Here is a 21,186-nt window from a genome sequence, read left to right on the forward strand (position 1 = left end):
TCTGAAGACAGAAGACAAAACTGGGACGTGTCCATCAGGCGTCTTGCCTCTTTTTAGCTGGCTCAAGGAGGTGCAGCTCGTAGAGGAGTGAAAGGTCATACCGACGTCAGCGTGTCGATATATGTGGCGGTAATGAAGAGAGCTGAAGTCCTGCAGAATTTACTTTTTAGCCTCTTGCTTTCAGCTTGTGGATTTCATGACAGATTCTCCTTCAACTGTTTGAAAAGCTGAAAAAAAGTAAGGTTTTCTTTCCACATTCAAGCAAGAGCAAGACCTGACCCCTAGGCGGCAATTTCACCCAATGCAACTTGTGTTTGACTCGAGGGGAGCACTCAAATCGAGCACTGATTAGGCACGGACATCATTTGAACCTGGCCCGACTCTGCTTCCGGATCAGTCTGATGTAAACGGACCCGAGTGTACCTCTGAGACCTCTACCGCACAGGACAGTAAAATCTGAACCCCCCTTTATCAATCAGGCTCAAATACAGCAGCGTTCAACAACTACATCTCCCATGAATCTAAGCCAAACATGATTTCTGAGCTCACAAGAAGAGGTGGGTATCTAATGTTGAAGTACAGTAAGCTGGCGTACAATGTCTGCTCTGATTTGTAACCTTGTTTGCTCAGATTGTTGCTCATTTACGGCTAAATTCTGCCAATTTTGCATTTGATTAAGCAAAGTTTATTTCTTAATAAGTGAAAATCTTTTAGTTTTTTAAAGGACGAACACGTTTCCTCTTTTCAAGGTAAAAAGAAATTAAGAATAACGGTCGAATACAGTTATAAATGTCCTGAGAGTTCAGGGGAGAAAAAGCATTCCACTGTTAGGTGTGTATGTTAAACACAGAGCGCGAATCAGGATATGATTAGCCTAGCTTAGCATAAAGCTAGGCTAGCCTGTCTCAATCTAAAGTTTAAAAATGAGCCTAACAACCCTAAAGCAGGAAACGTGTTAATCAAGAAACAAACAGCAAAGGAAAAACTTTCATTTAGTTACATAAGGGAACTATTTCTGCTCATTTCAGCGTTTATGTTCATGCATGTATTTAGCAAAACAACTCGTGTATCAATGAGCTTTTAGGAGGTCCATTTTTCACCAAGCTAGCTCTTCCCTGTCTCTGTGCTAAGCTAGGCTAAACTCATCCTGACTCTAGCTCCACACACACACGAGAGGTACTGATCTTTTTGTCTTGCGCTCAGAAAAAAAGCCTAGACTAACAATGACAAAGTGCTCAATTTTTACCATCACACAGTAAAAAAGAGACTCATTATTGAACATGGAAAGAAAACCACAAATGAAGTTTCAGCGTTTAAAAACAAAAACTCTTGATGAGAAGAAACATCATCATGAGGCAGAACTTCAGCTCTCTGTCTTATTAGTTATACCGACTAACATTAGATATTGTCATGCTGCCCACCTCGCATGGACACAATGCAGTCACAGTACATTTCATTGAGTATTAGTGTCATTGTCTACATGTGACTGTTTCCCCCTGGAATTATTCCAATTCTGTTGGGAAAGCATGAACACTTTAAAAGCCTTTTAATGCAGCTTTAACCTTTTAATGTTCTTGGTATTATAACAGCAGTTTTTAAGGAAGATCACTTTGCACGTGCGGTTGCTGCTGCTGCACAGTGATGGCTAAAAATCTGACATGTAGTGCTTTTTTTGTCTCCAGCCAGAGCTTAAAAGAGGATGTTGGTGGACACGCAGCTTTGTTTTTAGGATGCTTGTCAGTACCACAGGCTCTTTCCAATTAGTGCACAGTGAAAGAGGGAGGGGCTAAGGGCACACCTGTACACTCAACCGCCCACACAGGTAGGAAAAAATGGAATGAAAGACAACAGGGAAAAAAAGATGTACAATCAGACAGCCTGCCCACCCTGCAAAGTGGAGCAGAATTCAAGCTCCGCACACCCAAACTAAAAATAAAAAGTTCAACACAAATATTTCAAAAAGCACAACATCACGTTTTTTTATATCCTACATCCAGCTCGATAGAGACATTAAGAGTTCAACAAGATCAATATATCTTTATAATCATTTTAAGGTACCTCTTATATTTTTAGAGTATTTACAACTGTACAAGCAAAGCACACTTCAAAGTGCACACATTTAATACAGTATTGACTAGTTTTGCATTTACAAGGTTTATAATTTCCCCCGGAAAAAAACAACAACCTGAAACTACAGAACAAGAAACAAAAGGAACAATCAAAAGTTTTCTTTTCGTACATTTTACAAAAACAGAACAGAAAGAAAAAGCTGCTGGACTTGTCCTCTCTCTCTCTCTCTCTCTCTCTCTCTCTCTCTGTCTCTCTCTCTCTCTCTCTCTGTCTCTCTCTCTCTCTCTCTCTCTCTCTCTCTCTCTCTCTCTCTCTCTCTCTCTCTCTCTCTCTCAGTAAGACTTGTGACGTCTGTTACCACTTCATATTTTCCTCGTGTCACGCTTTGTTTACATTTTGGGGATTTTTTTTTTAAAAGAAATAAACTCTATGCTTGTCTTGTATAAAAGTTAAGTCATTTTTCAAGTTAAATAAAATTCAAGTTTCTCAAACACTGGATGGAATTTTTTTCTTACATTTTGCGTATACATAGAGACCGCGATGCATCTCTATTTTTCTCGTCTCGCTAAAAAGAAAACTGAACGATATTTCTCGTGGAATAAACAGCATTGTTTATAAATAAGTGGATATGGTGCGTTTTTATCTCTTTTTCCATTTCCACCAATGAGAAAAATAACAAAACAAAAATAATTGACCCATCCAAGTGCATCTCAGTCCTTCAAAAAAATGTTTTTATTTTTTAGCAAACTCAAGATTTAGCGTCCAAATCAAAAGCAGCTATGAGCAGGAGTACAGGCTTGTAAATGAAGCTTTCCCTTCTCCACATGGGCTCCTGTGTTCTCTTAGTGGGATTACCCAGAATGCTTCTTGGCGAGACATGCGAGGTCCCACGTCGTGTAGGTTGATATTGTGTCTATAGTAGTGTTTTTTTTAAAAGAATGTTTTGCATGAGGTGATGACTTCAAAAGATAAACCAGAGCACACCGCAGATGCGCAGGGAGGGAAATGCACTTCAAGTCCGTCACGTTGCAAAAAAACAAACTTTTGACACTTTATAATTTAAGTTTCATCATTCTTCTGTCATTTGGAGCCATTTGAAAACACGTGTAGCAGCATTTTCACCACTCTGATTTGATACGTGAATTCAGCAGTTAAAGTGTTTGATGACAGTTTACTTTGATGACTTTAAATTCTCAGTCAGCTGTTTTTAAGCAGTAAAATAAGTTTGAACAGAATCTGATGACCAAGTAGAGAAATATGCAGCCATCACCAGAGACCTGAAGAGTCGACAAGTATTTTACAACTTAAAGCTGCAAATGTTTCACATGTGGAGCAGGTTTTAACTGAGGCTTCATGTAAATGAGGAAACAAAGTTCAAAATCCACAGCGCCGCTCCTCTTCTGGGAATCACAGCTTGATAACCCCTCCCTCTTCTTCCTGCTCTCAAACACAGCCAGCTCCACTCTGACTCAGACACTTCCTTGTTCCCTCCCCTTCAGATCTACAGTTTGAAGATGGGTGTAACCAACCAGAGCTGACACTCACTGCACAAACACATGCTGTGTAGATCAGAGCTCAAACTAGTTTCAGGTCTCAGGAAGTGAAACTCAGACAGTTGTTGTCACTGAGAGGTGAAATGGCGCAGAAAGGAGTTCAGCTGGACCGGGAAACCTTCTCTTGTTCCATCTGTCTGGATCTACTGAAGGATCCGGTGACTGTTCCCTGTGGACACAGCTACTGCATGAACTGTATTCAAACCCACTGGGATAAAGAGGATGAGAAGAGAGTCTACAGCTGCCCTCAGTGTAGGCAGACCTTCACACCGAGGCCTGTCCTGCTGAAAAACACCATGTTAGCAGCTTTAGTGGAGGAGCTGAAGAAGACTGGACTCCAAGCTGCTCCTGCTGATCACTGCTATGCTGGAGCTGAAGATGTGGCCTGTGATGTCTGCACTGGGAGAAAACTGAAAGCCTGCAAGTCCTGTCTGCAGTGTCTGGCTTCTTACTGTGAGAAACACCTTCAACTTCATTCTGAACTGGATCCATTAAAGAAGCACAAGCTGGTGGAGCCCTCCAAGAAGCTCCAGGAGAACGTCTGCTCTCGTCACGATGAGGTGATGAAGATGTTCTGTCGTACTGATCAGCAGTCTATCTGTTATCTCTGCTCTGTGGACAAACATAAAGGCCACGACACAGTCTCAGCTGCAGCAGAAAGGACCGAGAGGCAGAGAGAGCTCGGAGTGAGTCGACAAAACATCCAGCAGAGAATCCAGGACAGAGAGAAAGATGTGAAGCTGCTTCAACAGGAGGTGGAGGCTGTCAATCGCTCTGCTGATAAAGCAGTGGAGGACAGTGAGAAGATCTTCACTCAGCTGATCCGTCTCATGGAGGAAAGACGCTCTGATGTGAAGCAGCAGGTCAGATCCCAGCAGGAAGCTGAAGTGAGTCGAGTCAGAGAGCTTCAGGAGAAGCTGGAGCAGGAGATCACTGAGCTGAAGAGGAGAGACGCTGACCTGGAGGAGCTGTCACTCAAAGAGGATCACAACCAGTTTCTACACGACTACCCCTCACTGTCACCACTCAGTGAATCTACAGACTCATCCAGCATCAAGATCCGTCCTCTGAGGTACTTTGAGGCTGTGACAGCGGCTGTGTCAGAGGTCAGAGATAAACTACAGGACGTTCTGAGGGAGACATGGACAAACATCTCACAGACAGTGACTGAAGTGGATGTTTTACTGTCACAACCAGAGCCCAAGACCAGAGCTGAGTTCTTACAGTACTCATGTGACATCACACTGGATCCAAACACAACACACACATGGCTGTTATTATCTGATGGGAACAGAAAAGCAAAAGTAATGAGTAAAAACCAGTCTTATTCTAGTCACCCAGACAGATTCACTGGATGGGAACAGGTCCTGAGTAGAGAGAGTCTGACTGGACGTTGTTACTGGGAGGTGGAGTGGAGAAGAGGAGGAGTTAGTGTAGCAGTCGCATACAAGAATATCAGCAGAGCAGGGTTCGGGAATGAATGTAGATTTGGATACACTGACAAATCTTGGGCGTTATATTGTAACAACAACAGTTATAACTTTATGTACAACAATGTCCACACTCCTGTCTCAGGTCCTCTGTCCTCCAGAGTAGGAGTGTACCTGGATCACAGAGCAGGTATTCTGTCCTTCTACAGCATCTCTGAAACCATGACTCTCCTCCACAGAGTCCAGACCACATTCACTCAGCCTCTCTATGCTGGAGTTTACCTTTATATTTATGGATCCACTGCTGAGTTGTGTAAAGTGAAATAGACAGAAGTCATTTAAGGGACAGCGGGTTAACTTCTGTGTTTTCATTCTTCGGCTTGATTTTTATTCATGTTTGTTGCTGAGAGCTGATTGTTGGCACATTTTTGTCACCTGTCAATCAAACGTTATGGGCGGTACTTTGACGTCTTCTCATGTGTTCTGTAAATGAGTTCCTTTAAGTGACGCTCCTTCCTGTGTCTGTTTAGCCATGGAGGCTTTCACTGCTCATGATGACTGATGTTCACCTGAACTGACATTTCTCTGCGTGAAAATAGAAACTTCTCTCTGCTCTAAATGTTTGTTGATTGTTTGTATTGATGCGTTTATATGCTGTTGTTTCTGTTCTAATTCATGAGTGTGAAGAGAGAAAGCATCAGACCTTTCTTTCACGTACACATTTTGTTTTCACCACTTTGTACATTTGTAGAAAATCTATAATCACATTGATATGAAAATGTTTTGTTGCTTTTTAAACGGATGAAAAATGTCCTCTGAGGTATTTTAAACCTTCAATGATCATGATGAAATCAATGAGGAGATTTATTGACATAGTTTAGATTGTGGTCAAACAAACTGATGGTGTGGATGAAGTGAATCTGTTGATGACATCAGGAACAAGAATCATTGAACAGACTTTACTGATGTGATGTGTGAACAAACTGAAGTTTGACATCATGAATAAACAAACTGGATCAAAGTCTTTTCTTCTCGTCTTCATTGCAGGGTTTCAAACAAAGCTGATGGACAAAATGTCAAATAATATGAGGGTATAACTGAGGCAGGTTTCCTCCTGAAACACCCCAAAGTTCAATATTCATGATAAGAGCAGAAGAGCTCTTTGAGTAAGTCTCTGTGCTTTCAGCTTTCCTCACCAAAAACAGAAACATTTTGAAATAATAGTCAGAATTAATTTGGTGAAATTGAAGTGCTGCCTCGCAGATATTATGTCCATGTGGACATTTATTGTCCTGTAGACTTTAATGAAGAGGAAACCTCCGAATGAGGCTGTCAGCTTGATTCAGTGTTTTGCTCACCTTGGCACTGAACCAGTGATTGACTCAGCTTTTTGTAACATGTAAATGTTTTAAAATCAACAATCAATGCAAAATGTGCGCTCTATATTAGGTCAAGTCATAAAATCCTGAAACAATAGAAACACATTTCCCATTCCTAAATACAATTTCAGACCTGAGACTCTTTGCTGCCATCTTTTCAGTGTGACCTGATGTCAGTGTAGCCGGGTGAGTCTCCTCTGAACAAGCTGACATAATGTTGTATTACAGTTATTTAAACCTCTCTTGTTGTCTGAAGCTGCTGAAAGCTCAGTAACATTTGAACAAGTCTTCCTGCAGTGAACATGGCAGCAGGTTCACAACTGATATGCGAAACTGATGCACAACACAAGAGGGCGCCCTTATCCTGCTAACCAGGGAGCTGAAAACATGTCAAAGCAGTTTGTCTGCATCAGGTAGGAAACGTTCTCATTGTGTCGAACTACTCTGAGCAGACTTGGGGAGCAACGGAATACAAGCAGACCTAATGGTGTTACGTAAATAGCCCTCTATGGCATGGTGTTGTCCACAGGTAACAAACTACCTTTAGGAACCTTACAGCGTCCCTTTAAGTTTTTAAAATAAACATAAATATCAACATATCACCAGACATCTCTGAGTGCAATAAAATGAGGGTTTGAGGTGGGTGTGGCTTTTGTCTGAGGGTGGAGCATTGCTTTCAGGAAGCAAAGAGCTGCATGGGACACAGTGCCAAGAACTGGAAAGATAAATAATATTTAACATGTTTAAATTAAAATGAATGCATATAAAAATATGTGCATGAGAATGTAAAGAAGCATGTTTTATTGTTAAAAGACTTTTGTTTTTATTTATAGACTATAACTGTGTCTTCTCTTTGTTGCCTCAGGGCAACATTGTGCATTTAGAGCTCTTTTGTTCAGGCTATATGATGCTGAAGTGAGGACATGTGCTCGGATGTTTTATTATGGCCATAGTCAATGTTTTTACTTCATATCTACTGACACTTACTGGAAATGGACACAAGAACCTTTTCTGGGGGGAAGGAACATGATCGAGTAGTGAGGGTCATTCCCTCTGACAGTGAGGACAGTGAGGCTGAAGAGTCAGGACGAGTGGATTCCCGAATCAGGTTAAATACACAGTTAGCAGGTCAAGGGTCAGTGTCAGTAAAGCAATGTATATGCGGTGTGTGTGCGCGCACACATGTACACCGAAGGCCAAGTGCAGAAAATATGATGTCCACCTGTGTTTCACGTCCACCAGCAGCTGCTTCCTGAGGTTCCATACACAATAGGAATCACATGAAAAACAGAAACACCTCAAATAATAACCTCAACAAATACACAGCACACTCAATCAATCAATCAATCAATCAAATTTTATTTGTATAGCGCCAAATCATAACCAGAGTTATCTCGAGACACTTTACAAAAACAGCAGGGGTCCGTTTCACAAAGCAGGTTCAACAAACTCTGAGTCTAACCCTGAACTCTGAGTCGATCTACTCTGAGATAGGAAACTCAGAGTTTTCGGTTCCAGAACAGCTGATCTGAGTTAGTTCAATCAACTCTGAGTGGGTTCAGCCGGAGTTAAGTGCGTGCACGCTGACTGTAAAAAGCCAGCATTAATGGAGCCCCGATACCACGATTCACCATGGCAACGGTACACAAAAAGAGGTCCTCCTACGTCACACCAGTGGAGCTCGAAATCCTCATGCGGACGTTCAGCGAATACGAGCATGTTTTTAGAAAAATAAAGTAACACGGCTGCAGCTGCAAAAGAGAGAGAAGCGGCGTGGGAAGAAACTGCTGCTCGAGTTAATGCGCAAGTTTGAACCGGTCTGTTTATTTAATACTTAATCACGACCGGAAGCTAAAATTATATTAATTTAGGAGCAATCCAGCGGGAGAAAAAAACATACATGGAAGCAGTTAGAAATAAAATACCAGAACATCATTCAAAGGTGCGGCTCAGGCAGAACAGGCTCATGGCTGAACCTCACTTCAATCATATTTTAAATATTAAAATAATGAAATATTCATCATTCACTTTATCCCTAACATGATGCTGACTTCACATACATTATAATTCATGTTGATTAAACTGAATTGTGTTAGTTTCAAAAAATATATATTATTATTATAATTTACGGCATCTTATTTGAGTGCTTTCGGCAGTGGTGGTGGAAAATCTAAAAATGGTGACTTTGACACAGATTTGTCTTTTGTTTTTTTAATCATAATTATAAAAGACTTTTGCAAAGGGGTCAGAGCAGCACAGAGACGCAACGTTTCTTCTTTTAATTCGGTAACCGCTCAAACACACGCGTGATACGGGCTGAATGAATGTAGAAGTCGAATGAGGGTTTTATATTCTAGAGGGAGGAGACAGAGCGAAACTCTGAGTTTCCTGAAGAAAACCTGCTCGCGACCAGGTTAGGTTCACAGACACAGTTACCATAGTAACCAACTCAGAGTTAAAGTTACCTCTCTTTCTGAAATGGCAAACCCGAGGTTTCCCTCATTTCAGGGTTAACAAACTCGAGGTTTTCACTAAACCCGCTTTCTGAAACGGACCCCAGGTCTAGACCGACTCTTTGTTATGTTATTCAAAGAGAGGCCCAACATGAATCACCATGAGTAGCACTTAACTCTACCATTTTTAAGTAAGATAATCGAAAAGGCTGTCTTTCAACAGTTGAACCACTTTCTGACAGTGAACAACTACTTTGATGTCTTTCAGTCAGGCTTTCGACCACACCACAGCACAGAGACGGCTCTTGTCAAAGTGATTAATGACATCCGCTTAAACACAGACAATGGTAGAGTTTCAGTCTTAGTACTACTCGATCTTAGTGCTGCATTCGACACAGTTGACCATAAGATATTACTCGACCGTCTGGAAAACTGGGTTGGACTTTCTGGCACAGTACTAAACTGGTTTGGTTCTTATTTAAAGGACAGGGACTACTTTGTGTCTATAGGTAACTTTACATCTGAGCAGACAAAGATTACATGTGGAGTTCCCCAAGGCTCCATTCTTGGGCCTCTTCTGTTTAACATCTACATGCTTCCACTGGCTCAGATAATGGAAAACAACAAAGTTAGTTACCATAACTACGCAGACGACACACAGATCTACATCACAGTGTCACCAGGGGACCATGGCCCCATACAAGCACTAGTTAAATGTATTGAACAAATCAATGAGTGGATGTGCCATAATTTTCTTCAATTAAACAAAGACAAAACTGAGGTAGTTATTTTTGGAGCTAAGGAGGAGCGATTAAAGGTCAGCGCACAGCTTCAGTCATTAGTGTTGAAAACCCAGAAATCTGGGTGTAGTTATGAACTCAGACCTGAATTTTCAAAGCTACATTAAAACAATTACAAAGTCGGCCTACTATCACCTCAAGAATATATCCAGGATTAAAGGACTTAAAGGTCTCAGCAGGATCTAGAAAAACTGCTCCATGCATTTATCTTCAGTCGACTTGATTACTGTAACAGCGTCTTTACAGGCCTCCCTAAAAAATCAATCAGACAACTGCAGCTGATTCAGAACGCTGCTGCTTGAGTCCTCAACAAGACCAAGAAAGTAGATCACATCACTCCAGCTCTGAGGTCTTTACACTGGCTCCCTGTCTGTCAGAGAATAGACTTCAAAGTACTACTGCTGGTTTACAAAGCGCCGAACGGTCAAGGGCCAAAATACATTTGTGATCTACTGACACAGTACGAACCATCCAGACCACACAGGTCATCAGGGACAGGTCTGCTTTCTGTCCCCAGAGTCAAAACCAAACATGGAGAAGCAGCGTTCAGTTTTTATGCTCCGTATATCTGGAACAAACTCCCAGAATCATGCAGGTCTGCTGAAACACTTTCTTCTTTTAAATCAAGCCTGAAGACTCACCTGTTTACAGCTGCCTTTTATTAAACTATTTTAATACTTTTATTTTAATAACTATTCTAAATTATTTATATCTGCACTGTAGCTTTTACCCTTATTTTTTATTTTTATTTTATTTTATTTTTAAATTTTAGCTTCTATTTTAGCTGTTCTTCTTCACTTTGCTTTTTAATGTATGATGTGTTTCTTTGCCTTTGTTGTTCTATGTAAAGCACTTTGAATTGTCTTGTTGCTGAAATGTGCTATATAAATAAACTTGCCTTGCCTTGCCTTAACAATATTCGGCACATTGGCAGAAAAACTTCCTTTTAACAGGCAGAAACCTCGAGCAGAACCAGACTCATGTTGAACAGCCATCTGCCTCAACTGGACAGACACACACTTCCACATATACTTTCACACACAGTCTAACCTCCTCCACCCACTTACTTTAAACGCAAACGTAATACTCAGAGCTGTTGAAACCATTTGTGGTGGATTTTTGTCAAAATAAAAACTTTTCTTCTTCATATATTGCTTATTTTCCTTATTCTAATTATTAGATGTACTATAAAAACCCTGGGTGTTTCAGTGCCCTCATAGCTATATATATATGTATGTATTATCAGGGACCCCCAAGCTCCTAAAAAATAGTGTCAAATATATTTTCCTCAGAAAAAAAGTTATAGTCTAATTAGATTACGGATACATTCATTAAAAATGGGGATTACTAGCAGCATTGCAGTTTTAAAACACATTTTAAAATGAAGACGAGATAATACCAAAGATGCTCTTTAACATCTGGTGTTTCATTTCTAAACCGTCCGTCTGACCGTCTCTGATACCATGCGCGCACGTTACGTCACTTCACGACACACAAGTCTCACAACACTGCTCCTCAAAGTTGCCATCCACAGTCTCTGGTTGCCATGGCCTGTCGTGAACAAGTGAACATTCAACGGTTGGAACGTTCGCCATCATTTTATGTCTTCAAAGGAGAAAGAAAGCGAGCAACATCGCAGTACAGTGGAAGTTATGCCTCGTGATAATGCTGTCATTATCCACGGACTCCAAGTCTAATTTTAAGAAACGTTTACAGGTAAGACCAACTGCTAACGTTAGCTGCACAGGATCAAAATGTTAGCTAACCTGTCGTCTTCTTCTTCTACTACTGAAGAATAGTTTGTGACTCTGGTGAAACTTCAGCCGGGATGGTGTGGGTAAAAACACAAGCCCCAGACTGGAAGAAGTTTGTGGCAGTTTACTTGAAGTTTGAGTGTGAAGTAGTGTGAACAGCATACTTAACAAAGTACATTTAAATGCGCATAATTACCGCTATTAATTTAAACGGACATTCGCGCATTACAAAAGCATTGAAATATATTTTCTCTTGTCTTTATTTCAGTCTTTATTTGTCTTTATAATCAGTTACGTTACTTTACAATCGTGATACTTGGATTAAGTTCATGATTTACTGACTTTTTAACAGGTAATTAACTGTGTTGGAGTACATTTTTAAGGTAACCCTCCCAACCTAGACTATAAGTCTAAAGGAATGCTCCTTTTAATCAAAAGAGTAAAATGTTTTTTGACTGTTCTTGAGTATTCTCTACTTATTAATTTTGCTCTGGGCTATTAATTACAGAATTAACAATCTCTGAGGGAAAGTAATGGTGATTCTTGCGGGCTTTCCGGTTTACATCTGGCATTTAGATTAAGACTTCCAGCCAATACTTCCTTTTGCTGCACTGTTTACAGTCCAACTAGCAACTCAAGAAGTGACCATGGCTGCTTCCCAAGTCTCTTATTTGATAGCTCCTCGCTCCTCGCTCCTCGCCCGAACCGGAAGTAGTCCCGGAGCCGCCATATTGAGGACCGTCTCAAAGCTTTTATCGCTGCTCGGAGGAGCGAGGAGAGAGGAGGGAGTTCTGAGGAGCGATAAGCGAGGATACACGAGAGCAGCCTCTACGGAAGTATTTTACTGGCCGACACGCCCCCTTATTACAGATCAGTTAGTGATTGGACGCTGCAGCAGATCGGACTCATGTGAAACTTCACAACATCACCGGAGTTTCATATCGCAGAGAGGAAGAAGCGGACCTTAAAACAGACTTTACAGGGCGCCTTGAAACCGACTATAAACAACGCCGGTATAATGAGTTGGTATCTGACAAGCTGAGATCGTTTAGAACGAAATATTGATCATAACTTGTCGTAAGATATATAAAATGCAGTGAATAACTGAAGATTTGATTTGTTTTCTGGGTCAACATCTGAGTAAAAATAAGTTATCTAAAAATCAAAAGCAGCAAAAACAGATTCATTTCTATTAACTCTAATCTAAAGAAATACCTCTCGTCATGATCAGTTATTCCCCTGCTAACTTTTATTACAGATGAATGAATGAATTCAGAGGGAGCAGGAGAGTCTCTCTGTCAGCAGGTAACACTTTTTACGTGTGAGAGTGATCATCAGGTCGGTTTGATCAGCGTGACGTGATTTCTATTTATCCTGAAACCTTTAGCCTAATCAATAATGTTCATAGTTCATGAACAGACAGTATTTGGGCTTATTAAATAATTAATTCAGATCAGATGATCAGTGATCGAAAATGTAAATAATGAACAAATAATATAAAGACACAGTGCTGTAGGAAATGTCCGTCTGGCTCTGCAGCAGGAACACAGACTGCAGCCTGTTCTTCATGTGCAGGTGTTTGTTACACAGGTAACAGGTTACAGAGAGAAAGCACTGTTACTGTGTGTTTTATTAGAATTAATACAGTGCACATGTGTGCACACACAAACAGCTGTTAAAGCAGACTGACAGCTGATCCAGCGGTGATCAGATGACGCTGTTACGTGTGGCCAAATAGCAGTACCCTGTGTGTGTGTGTGTCTCCGCCCTGCTCTGCCTGAGCTCAGGTGCTGGCAATCACCTGAGCAGGTTAAAAGGAGACAGCAGCAGGGCGACTCTCTCTCTCTCTCTCTCTCTCTCTCTCTCTCTCTCTCTCTCTCTCTCTCTCTCTCTCTCTCTCATTTGCAGGTGTGGTGCCGGAGGGGGGAGGTGGCGCTGGCCGCGCAGTCTTTTGTGGTTTTCACTGATTTGCATTTGATTTCAGTTCCCCGGCCTGTTAGAGCATCCGGGCTTTGTTATTTTCATTTGGGTTTGAGTTCCTGGTAGTCCTGTTTTCGTGTCCTTATTGTTTTCTCTTTATAGATTAGTTTTGGGTTAGGTAGTTTAGTCGGGAGGAACCCCGGATGCGACGGTCGTGGCAGGCAGGTCTGGGGTCTCTTCTCTCCTTTTGTTCATTTCGGCCAGGAACTCCTGCCTCTTTTGTTTTGGTTCTGGGTTGCTTAATTATCGGGGTTTGGTTGTGTTTGGCTTCGTTCGTTTTGTTTGCATCAAATAAATACTCCTTTGTTATTGACTGTGCTGAGTCGGCGTCCTTTAATATGTTACTGGCCTTGTTGTGTTCGAGTCTTTGCTTTTGTTTACGTTAGGGCCGTAACATATTTGGGGGCTCGTCCGGGATGTTGGGTCTTCTCTTTTGCGGACTCCAACCGTGAGTGCCGTTTGTTTTACAGGTTGTACAAGCCGTACCGGGGTGACTTTGTGGTGTGCCTTTGTTGTCACTGACACGTGTTTGGCTTGTTTGTTGTGATTATTGTGCAAGCTGTGTCGTTGTGACGTGTGTGTCGGCACTGTTGTTCATGGTACTTTGGTTTGCTGTGTGTTTACAACCTGTGTTTTGGTGTTTTGTTAAACAGCGCACTCGTGCACCGTGTTTTTTTTGGTGCTGTTGTTTTTTCCTTTCTGTCTGGCCGGTGTTTTTTTTTCTCCGCGTCATGGAGTTTAGTGCTGCGGAATTTGTCGCTCATCCGACACTAGAGGAGTTTCATTCATGCACTAAGGAGCATTTAATTTCTCTGGCCAGTTTCCTTGAGATCCCTGTGTCTAGGCAGATGAAGAAGCAATCTATTAAAACTGAACTGTGGCCTGTGTTATCTGAGAAGGGTCTTCTGCTGAGTGAAGCGACTGTGAAGGGTGCAGGTGCATGTTCAGATGTGGGTGAAGCGGTCCGTCTCAAGGAGTTAGAGATTGAGATGCGCCGTCTAGATTTGAAAGAGAAGGAGTTGAGTAATGATATAGAGGTACGGAAGATGGAGGAGGAAACGAAGACGCAGGTTCGTCTGAAAGAGCTGGAGCTGCGGCAGTCCTCTCCATCTTCGTCTTCCTCCTCCTCTAGTGGTTTTGACATCAATAAATGTATCCGTTTTGTTCCGTCTTTTAATGAAAGAGATGTTGATAAATATTTCACCTTGTTTGAACGTGTCGCTAATACCTTGCAGTGGCCCAAGCAGGTGTGGCCTTTACTTTTGCAGTGTGTGTTCACAGGTAAAGCTCAGGATGCCTATGCGTCTTTGCCATCTGATCTGAGCCTGGATTATGAGCACGTTAAAGCGGCTGTGCTGAGGGCGTATGAGTTGGTGCCCGAGGCATATCGCCAGAAGTTCCGACGTCTTAAGAAGGCAGATGACCAGACATATGTGGAATTTGGCCATGAGAAAGAAGTGTTGTTTGATCGCTGGTGTCGTTCTCTGCAGATTTCTGATTTTGATAACTTACGTGATTTGGTGCTCGTGGAAGACTTAAAAAATTGCCTGCCTGAACGGATTGTGACACACATCAATGACCGTAAGGTACGGAGAATTTCTGAAGCTGCAGTGTTTGCGGATGAGTACGTTTTGACGCATAGGGACAGCTATGATAGACCACAGTCCTCCCTGGGGCGCAGTTTCTCTGCACCCAGGCCCCCTGTGCCTCAGCAGCCGAGTGGGGATGGGGGCGTGAAGTCAGGGGGACAAGAGAGTGTGGGCTAAGAGGAGTGACAGGGTTTGTTTTTTTTTGTAAGAAACGCGGTAACACTGTTGATTATTGTTTTGCCTTGAACAATAGAAACAGGTCTCCTAAAGCTGTTAATTTGTTAAAAACTGAACGCTCACTGGGTCAGTCTCACAGCGGTTTCAGTTCCCCTTCTGAGCGGTCTCTTCAGGGGAAACCTGATGACGTTTTTTTGCCTTTCATTATGAAGGGGTCGGTCTCGCTGACTGCTGGTGGGCCGAAAGTTCCTGTTGTTATTTTGAGGGACAGTGCAGCTTCTCAGTCTGCCATTCTGAAGGGAGTGTTGCCTCTGTCTAAGACATCTTCAACTGAGTCAGCTGCGCTAGTTCGTGGGTTTGGCATGCAGTTTGTGGGGGTTCCATTGCACACCGTTTACCTGGACTCAGAGTTAATTACGGGGCCTGTTGTTGTCGGGGTCAGTGATGAGTTTCCTGTGGGGGGGGTGTCTTTCATCCTGGGGAACGATTTGGCGGGTGGAAAGGTTTTGCTTAATCCTGAAGTGACAGCTGTGCCTCGGTCTGGATGTCCGGATGAGTTAGTGGAAAAGTTTCCAGGGGTGTTTTCTGTCTGCGCTATTACCCGCGCTATGGCAGAGAAGCAACGTCAATCGCTGTCGGGGTCTGGTGATGGGGAAGTGGAGTTGGGTGATAGTTTTATGGCTGACGGCGATTCAGCTGTTCGGCCTGCCTTTTCATCCCCAGGCCCGGTCTCTCCTCCGCCTCCGTCTCTCCTTTCTCCAGTAGAGGAGTCAGAAAGTAAACTTCACATGTCACGTGAACAGCTTATTGTTGAGCAGCAGGGTGATCCTACGCTGGTTTCTATTTTAGGGGCTGTGGGTTCCGGCGACGATGGTGGGGGTGGGTCTCCCAGTTACTTTATGAAGGAGAGGGTCAGTGAACGCGACTATGTGGTCGCGACCCCGGACCGCAGACGGCGGAATAGGCTTTGTCATATTAACATGTTGAAGCCTTACCTGCAGAGAGAGTCTGTTTCACCATCCTCTGTTGTGACGAAATCCGTTGTGGCGCTGTCCGGTGCTGAAGTTATCGATCAGGCTGGGGCCGCTGTGGCGCTGTCCAGTGCTGATCTGCCGGAGTCTCCGGGTTCGGATTGTGATGTTGAGGTGACCTTGTCCAGCGCTGTTGTTCATGGGCGTTTAAAGAACTCTGAAATGTTGGCTAACCTTAATGGTTGTGTTTCGCATCTGTCTCCATCTCAGCGTGAGGATGTGGTGCCGGAGGGGGGAGGTGGCGCTGGGCCCTTTTCTTGCAGTCATTTAACGTGGAGATCAGGCATGTTAAAGGGCAGGACAATGTTCTGGCCGACACGTTGTCGCGCTGTTAGGCTCGTGAATGTGTTTTTTTTTTCTCTTTTTGTTTTCCTCAGGTTCGCCTCCACGGTATTCACAAGCTCAGGGTGGGGGTGTTACGTGTGGCCAAATAGCAGTACCCTGTGTGTGGGTGTGTGTGTGTGTCTCCGCCCTGCTCTGCCTGAGCTCAGGTGCTGGCATCACCTGAGCAGGTTAAAAGGAGACAGCAGCGGGGCGGCTCTCTCTCTCTCTCTCTCTCTCTCTCTCTCTCTCTCTCTCTCTCTCTCTCTCTCTCTCATTTGCAGGTGTGGTGCCGGAGAGGGGAGGTGGCGCTGGCCGCGCAGTCTTTTGTGGTTTTCCCTGATTTGCATTTGATTTCAGTTCCCCGGCCTGTTAGAGCGTCCGGGCTTTGTTATTTTCATTTGGGTTTGAGTTCCTGGTAGTCCTGTTTTCGTGTCCTTATTGTTTTCTCTTTATAGATTAGTTTTGGGTTAGCTAGTTTAGTCGGGAGGAACCCCGGATGCGACGGTCGTGGCAGGCTGGTCTGGGGTCTCCTCTCTCCTTTTGTTCATTTTGGCCAGGAACTCCTGCCTCTTTTGCTTTGGTTCTGGGTTGCTTAATTATCGGGGTTTGGTTGTGTTTGGCTTCGTTCGTTTTGTTTGCATCAAATAAATACTCCTTTGTTATTGACTGTGCTGAGTCGGCGTCCTTTAATATGTTACTGGCCTTGTTGTGTTCGAGTCTTTGCTTTTGTTTACGTTAGGGCCGTAACAGACGCGATCATCACAAACAGACGTCGCAGCACGTGACGCTTCATCGAAGGACGTCTCATGTCTCATTCCCTCGTTTCCTCTCTCCTCTCTTGGTTTCCTCGCGTCTCTCCATGCATCTCTGGTGGGAGGGACTAAGACGCAAGTGAACGACGCAAGTGAAGGGAACATGGATGCAATTTAAGAGACTTGGGAAGCAGCCCATGTGTTCAGATCAAAAGTGAAGTAATATTCTCCCCTCCAGATAGGCTACGTCAGCAAAATAAAAGCTGTCCTTTCTTGGAATTACATCCCCTGGAGGAGCGGCCGTTCATCTGTTTGTGGTGAGTCCCAATTTGACTGTGAATAGTCAGTTACACAGAGGCTGCTCTCTGGCTTACTTCAGCGGTATGAACCCGAAAAAGATTTTCTTGTGATTGACTTTAATTAACGGCTCTTAAGTTTGCTGAAATAACAACATCATGATGCAGATTAGTCAAAATGAAGCTTTGTCAGGTCTGTCCTCGAGGAGAAGCAAACTACTTTAAAATGAGACATTTGATGAACGGAGGTTGGATCGATCATTTGTGATGCATTCAATGAAACCAGGAAATCTAATTTCTGAACAGCTTTTTGACACAGTGCCAAGGGAATTTGTCTCAAGTAGAATTTTTGATCTAGAGCCGATTGTTAGCTGAACTTTGCATCAGATATCTGTAAACAGCACTTTTCTGCCAAACAAATACATTTTATTGTAATGATAGATCTCCTTACAAATGTTCACAGAAGTGAGAACAACATATCTACTATAAAAGCAGGTGCTTGTGTCTTAAGAACCATGCAGCCAAAGAGAAACAACAACAGAAAAGACATCATTAAAAATATTCCAAAAAAATCGGTCCTTAAAAATGTCAATGAGCATTGAAAGCCTCAAAGGATGAATAGACCCAGGAAGAAGCGACGCTTGAATTGAACCCAAAGTCCTTTAAATGATTTTACATTAGTTTACAGATCTTAGCACTGGTTTCAGCATAATATAACCCAAGTCCAGCAAAGAGAGGCTGAGTGAATGTGGTCTGGACTCTGTGGAGGAGAGTCATGGTTTCAGAGATGCTGTAGAAGGACAGAATACCTGCTCTGTGATCCAGGTACACTCCTAGCCTGGTGCACAGAGGACCTGAGACTCCAGTTTTGTATGAGTTGTGCATTAATGAAAATGTGGTTACGTCACACTCTAAAGTCCAGGAATAGTCATTAAATCCAAATCTAGATTCACTATTCTTGTATGCAACTGTTACATTACCTACATCTGTCGACATCACCTCCCAGTAACAACGTCCAGTCAGACTCTCTTTGCTCAGGACCTGAAACCATGAAGTCAATCTGACTGGGTCCCTAGAATAAGAGTGATTTCTCTCCCTTCTCTTTACTGTTGCTTTTCTGTTCCCAACAGATAATAACAGCCGTGTGTGTGCTGTGTTTGGATCCAGTGTGATGTCACATGCATACTGTAAGAACTGACCTCTGGTCTTGGGCTGTGGTTGTAGCTTCAAAACATTCACTTCAGTCACTGTCCGTGAGATGTTTGTCCTTTTCTCACCCAGAACGTCCTGTAGTTTATCTGTGACTTCGGACACAGCCGCTGTCACATCTTTCTCTCTGTCCTGGATTCTCTGCTGGATGTTTTGTCGACTCACCCCGAGCTCTCTCTGCCTCTCAGTCCTTTCTGCCGCAGCTGAGACTGTGTCGTGGCCTTTATGTTCGTCCACAGAGCAGAGATAACAGATAGACTGCTGATCAGTACGACAGAACATCTTCATCACCTCATCGTGACGAGAGCAGATGTTCTCCTGGAGCTTCTTGGAGGGCTCCACCAGCTTGTGCTTCTTAAAGGCAGGGGAATCATAATGAGGCTGAAGGTGTTTCTCACAGTAAGAGATCAGACACTGCAGACAGGACTTGCAGGCTTTCAGTTTTCTCCCAGTGCAGACATCACAGGCCACATCTTCAGCTCCAGCATAGCAGTGATCAGCAGGAGCAGCTTGGAGTCCAGTCTTCTTCAGCTCCTCCACTTAATCTGCTAACATGGTGTTTTTCAGCAGGACAGGCCTCGGTGTGAAGGTCTGCCTACGCTGAGGGCAGCTGTAAATGTTCTTCTTCTTCTTTCCATCCCAGAAGCGTTTGATACAGTTCATGCAGTAGCTGTGTCCACAGGGAACAGTCACCGGATCCTTCAGTAGATCCAGACAGATGGAACAAGAGAAGGTTTCCCGGTCCAGCTGAACTCCTTTCTGCGCCATGTGTCCTTCTGAAAGTTGAGGTTCACTCTCTCTGCTCCAACACAACTGTTTGTCTTCAGTTCCTGTTGATCCGCTGATCTTCAGTGCAGAGTGCTCATCAGCTCTTGTTGGTTATACCCAACTCAACACATGCATATCAATGAGGGGGAGGGACCAAGGAAGAGGATTGGTGGATTGGAGTGAATGAAGCGAGCCATCAGGGAGGGGTCATAATGGTGATGCATTTTAGCAGGAGATGGTGGAGCCTGCTGTTACCAAACAGACACAGTGTTTGTTTTAATATGTATTTTATATTGTATGTGCATTTTATGTTATAATGAGACAGGTTGGTCTCAGGTGGAGGTGTACTTCCTGTGTGTGATTTTCTCTGGAAGGGCTGCAAATGTACATAAATAAAAACAACTAAATGATATTGTTATGAACAATTTATCAAACAGTATTATAAATCCTTAATAATAGTGTTGCTGTTGGTTCTAATGTAACTGTGGCTCAGTTACATTATGACTAGTTTAACTCTGAATAATCAGTATTGGGCAAAGGTTATTAAAACAATGCCATGATGTGTTTAAATGTAATGTTGAAAAGGAGAAATTTCTTGATTAAAGAAAAACACTTTTTAATGTCTATAAAACTAAACTCAGATTAGATAAATGAGTTGAATGTTACTGGGTCTCAAAGATCTGAGAAAGTAATGATAAAGATAAATTGTTGTTTGGATCTTACAAACTGCAATTAAACACAAGTAGAAAAAAGTACAGTGAAGTAGACTTAAAGGAAAGTGAATGTACTAAATGTTAGATATCTATGATGTACTAACAATGTAAATATTATACTAATTAGAATATAATTTGTGCTACTAAAGATATAATTAAACACAATGAAAGCTACTTGGCTTAGACACCATTAAATATACAATTGAACATACTCGGGTTAAACTTGTTTATCTAATGCTACTTTTTTAAAAGCACTTGATTGCTAAATTGTTCCAAGTGAAAGAATGAAATGTGTTTTATTTTGAAAGTCCTAACAAATTCTAAGAAATACATCTTACAAAGTATTTTCATACACTTCTATTCAATCGTAAATATTTCTTGTATGTTTGAAGTCGTATAATTTGAAACGTTCAGATAGAAAAGGTACATTTTTAAAAGCTTTGTGAAAAAAGATGAACTTTAATTCATGTTACTTGTGTCTCTAAATAGTCCAGTAACATATTATCCTGTGTAATCTCACATTTATTGTACTCAGCTGTTTTTTTTAACCTGGTAAGTCTTCAAATGAAGAAGCTAAAAACAACAGCAGCACAATCTCCTGTTGCATAAACTGTGTTTTCATGTTCACTCACATCCCCAGTCTTTAGTCCACTTAGTTAATTGGTCTTTAAAGCTGTGAAGAAAACAGATCACAGCTGTTATTGATGATTGTAAAGCAAACAGTTTGACATGAACCACAGTAATGGCTGAGTGATTACCAAACCCTTCAGAGGACAAAAGACTTGGTTGCAAACTCGTGTAATCCTGAGGTGTAAAGAGGAGAGGCATTACAGCACTTGAACTTTGAGGTGGTTGAGTCTGTTATTTGCCTTTTGTTCCAGGTTGTTTATGTGTTTTGTCCAGGTCAT

General features: G+C 42.4%; 1 protein-coding gene and 1 pseudogene across 1 annotated transcript; one reads left to right on the forward strand and one right to left on the reverse strand.

Moving 5' to 3' along the window:
• The first annotated feature begins 3,679 nt into the window (after window positions 1-3,679).
• On the forward strand, window positions 3,680-5,380 carry LOC138611292 (tripartite motif-containing protein 16-like). Its single transcript, XM_069684307.1, has one exon. It carries the CDS (start codon window positions 3,707-3,709, stop codon window positions 5,378-5,380), a length of 1,674 nt encoding a protein of 557 aa, XP_069540408.1. The 5' UTR covers window positions 3,680-3,706.
• A 13,041-nt stretch (window positions 5,381-18,421) lies between these two features.
• Window positions 18,422-19,565, reverse strand: LOC138611608 (E3 ubiquitin/ISG15 ligase TRIM25-like; annotated as a pseudogene).
• Between the last annotated feature and the right edge of the window lie 1,621 nt (window positions 19,566-21,186).

The sequence above is a fragment of the Semicossyphus pulcher genome, unplaced genomic scaffold (genome assembly GCF_022749685.1).
Source record: "Semicossyphus pulcher isolate SPU_LCO1_2020_fin unplaced genomic scaffold, fSemPul1.0.p SCAF_7, whole genome shotgun sequence".
In the NCBI taxonomy this organism is placed as follows: domain Eukaryota; kingdom Metazoa; phylum Chordata; class Actinopteri; order Labriformes; family Labridae; genus Semicossyphus; species Semicossyphus pulcher.

Excerpts from the sequence above, each read along its gene's own strand:
- LOC138611292 (XM_069684307.1), top strand. The coding sequence starts at position 3,707 with ATGGCGCAGAAAGGAGTTCAGCTGGACCGGGAAACCTTCTCTTGTTCC.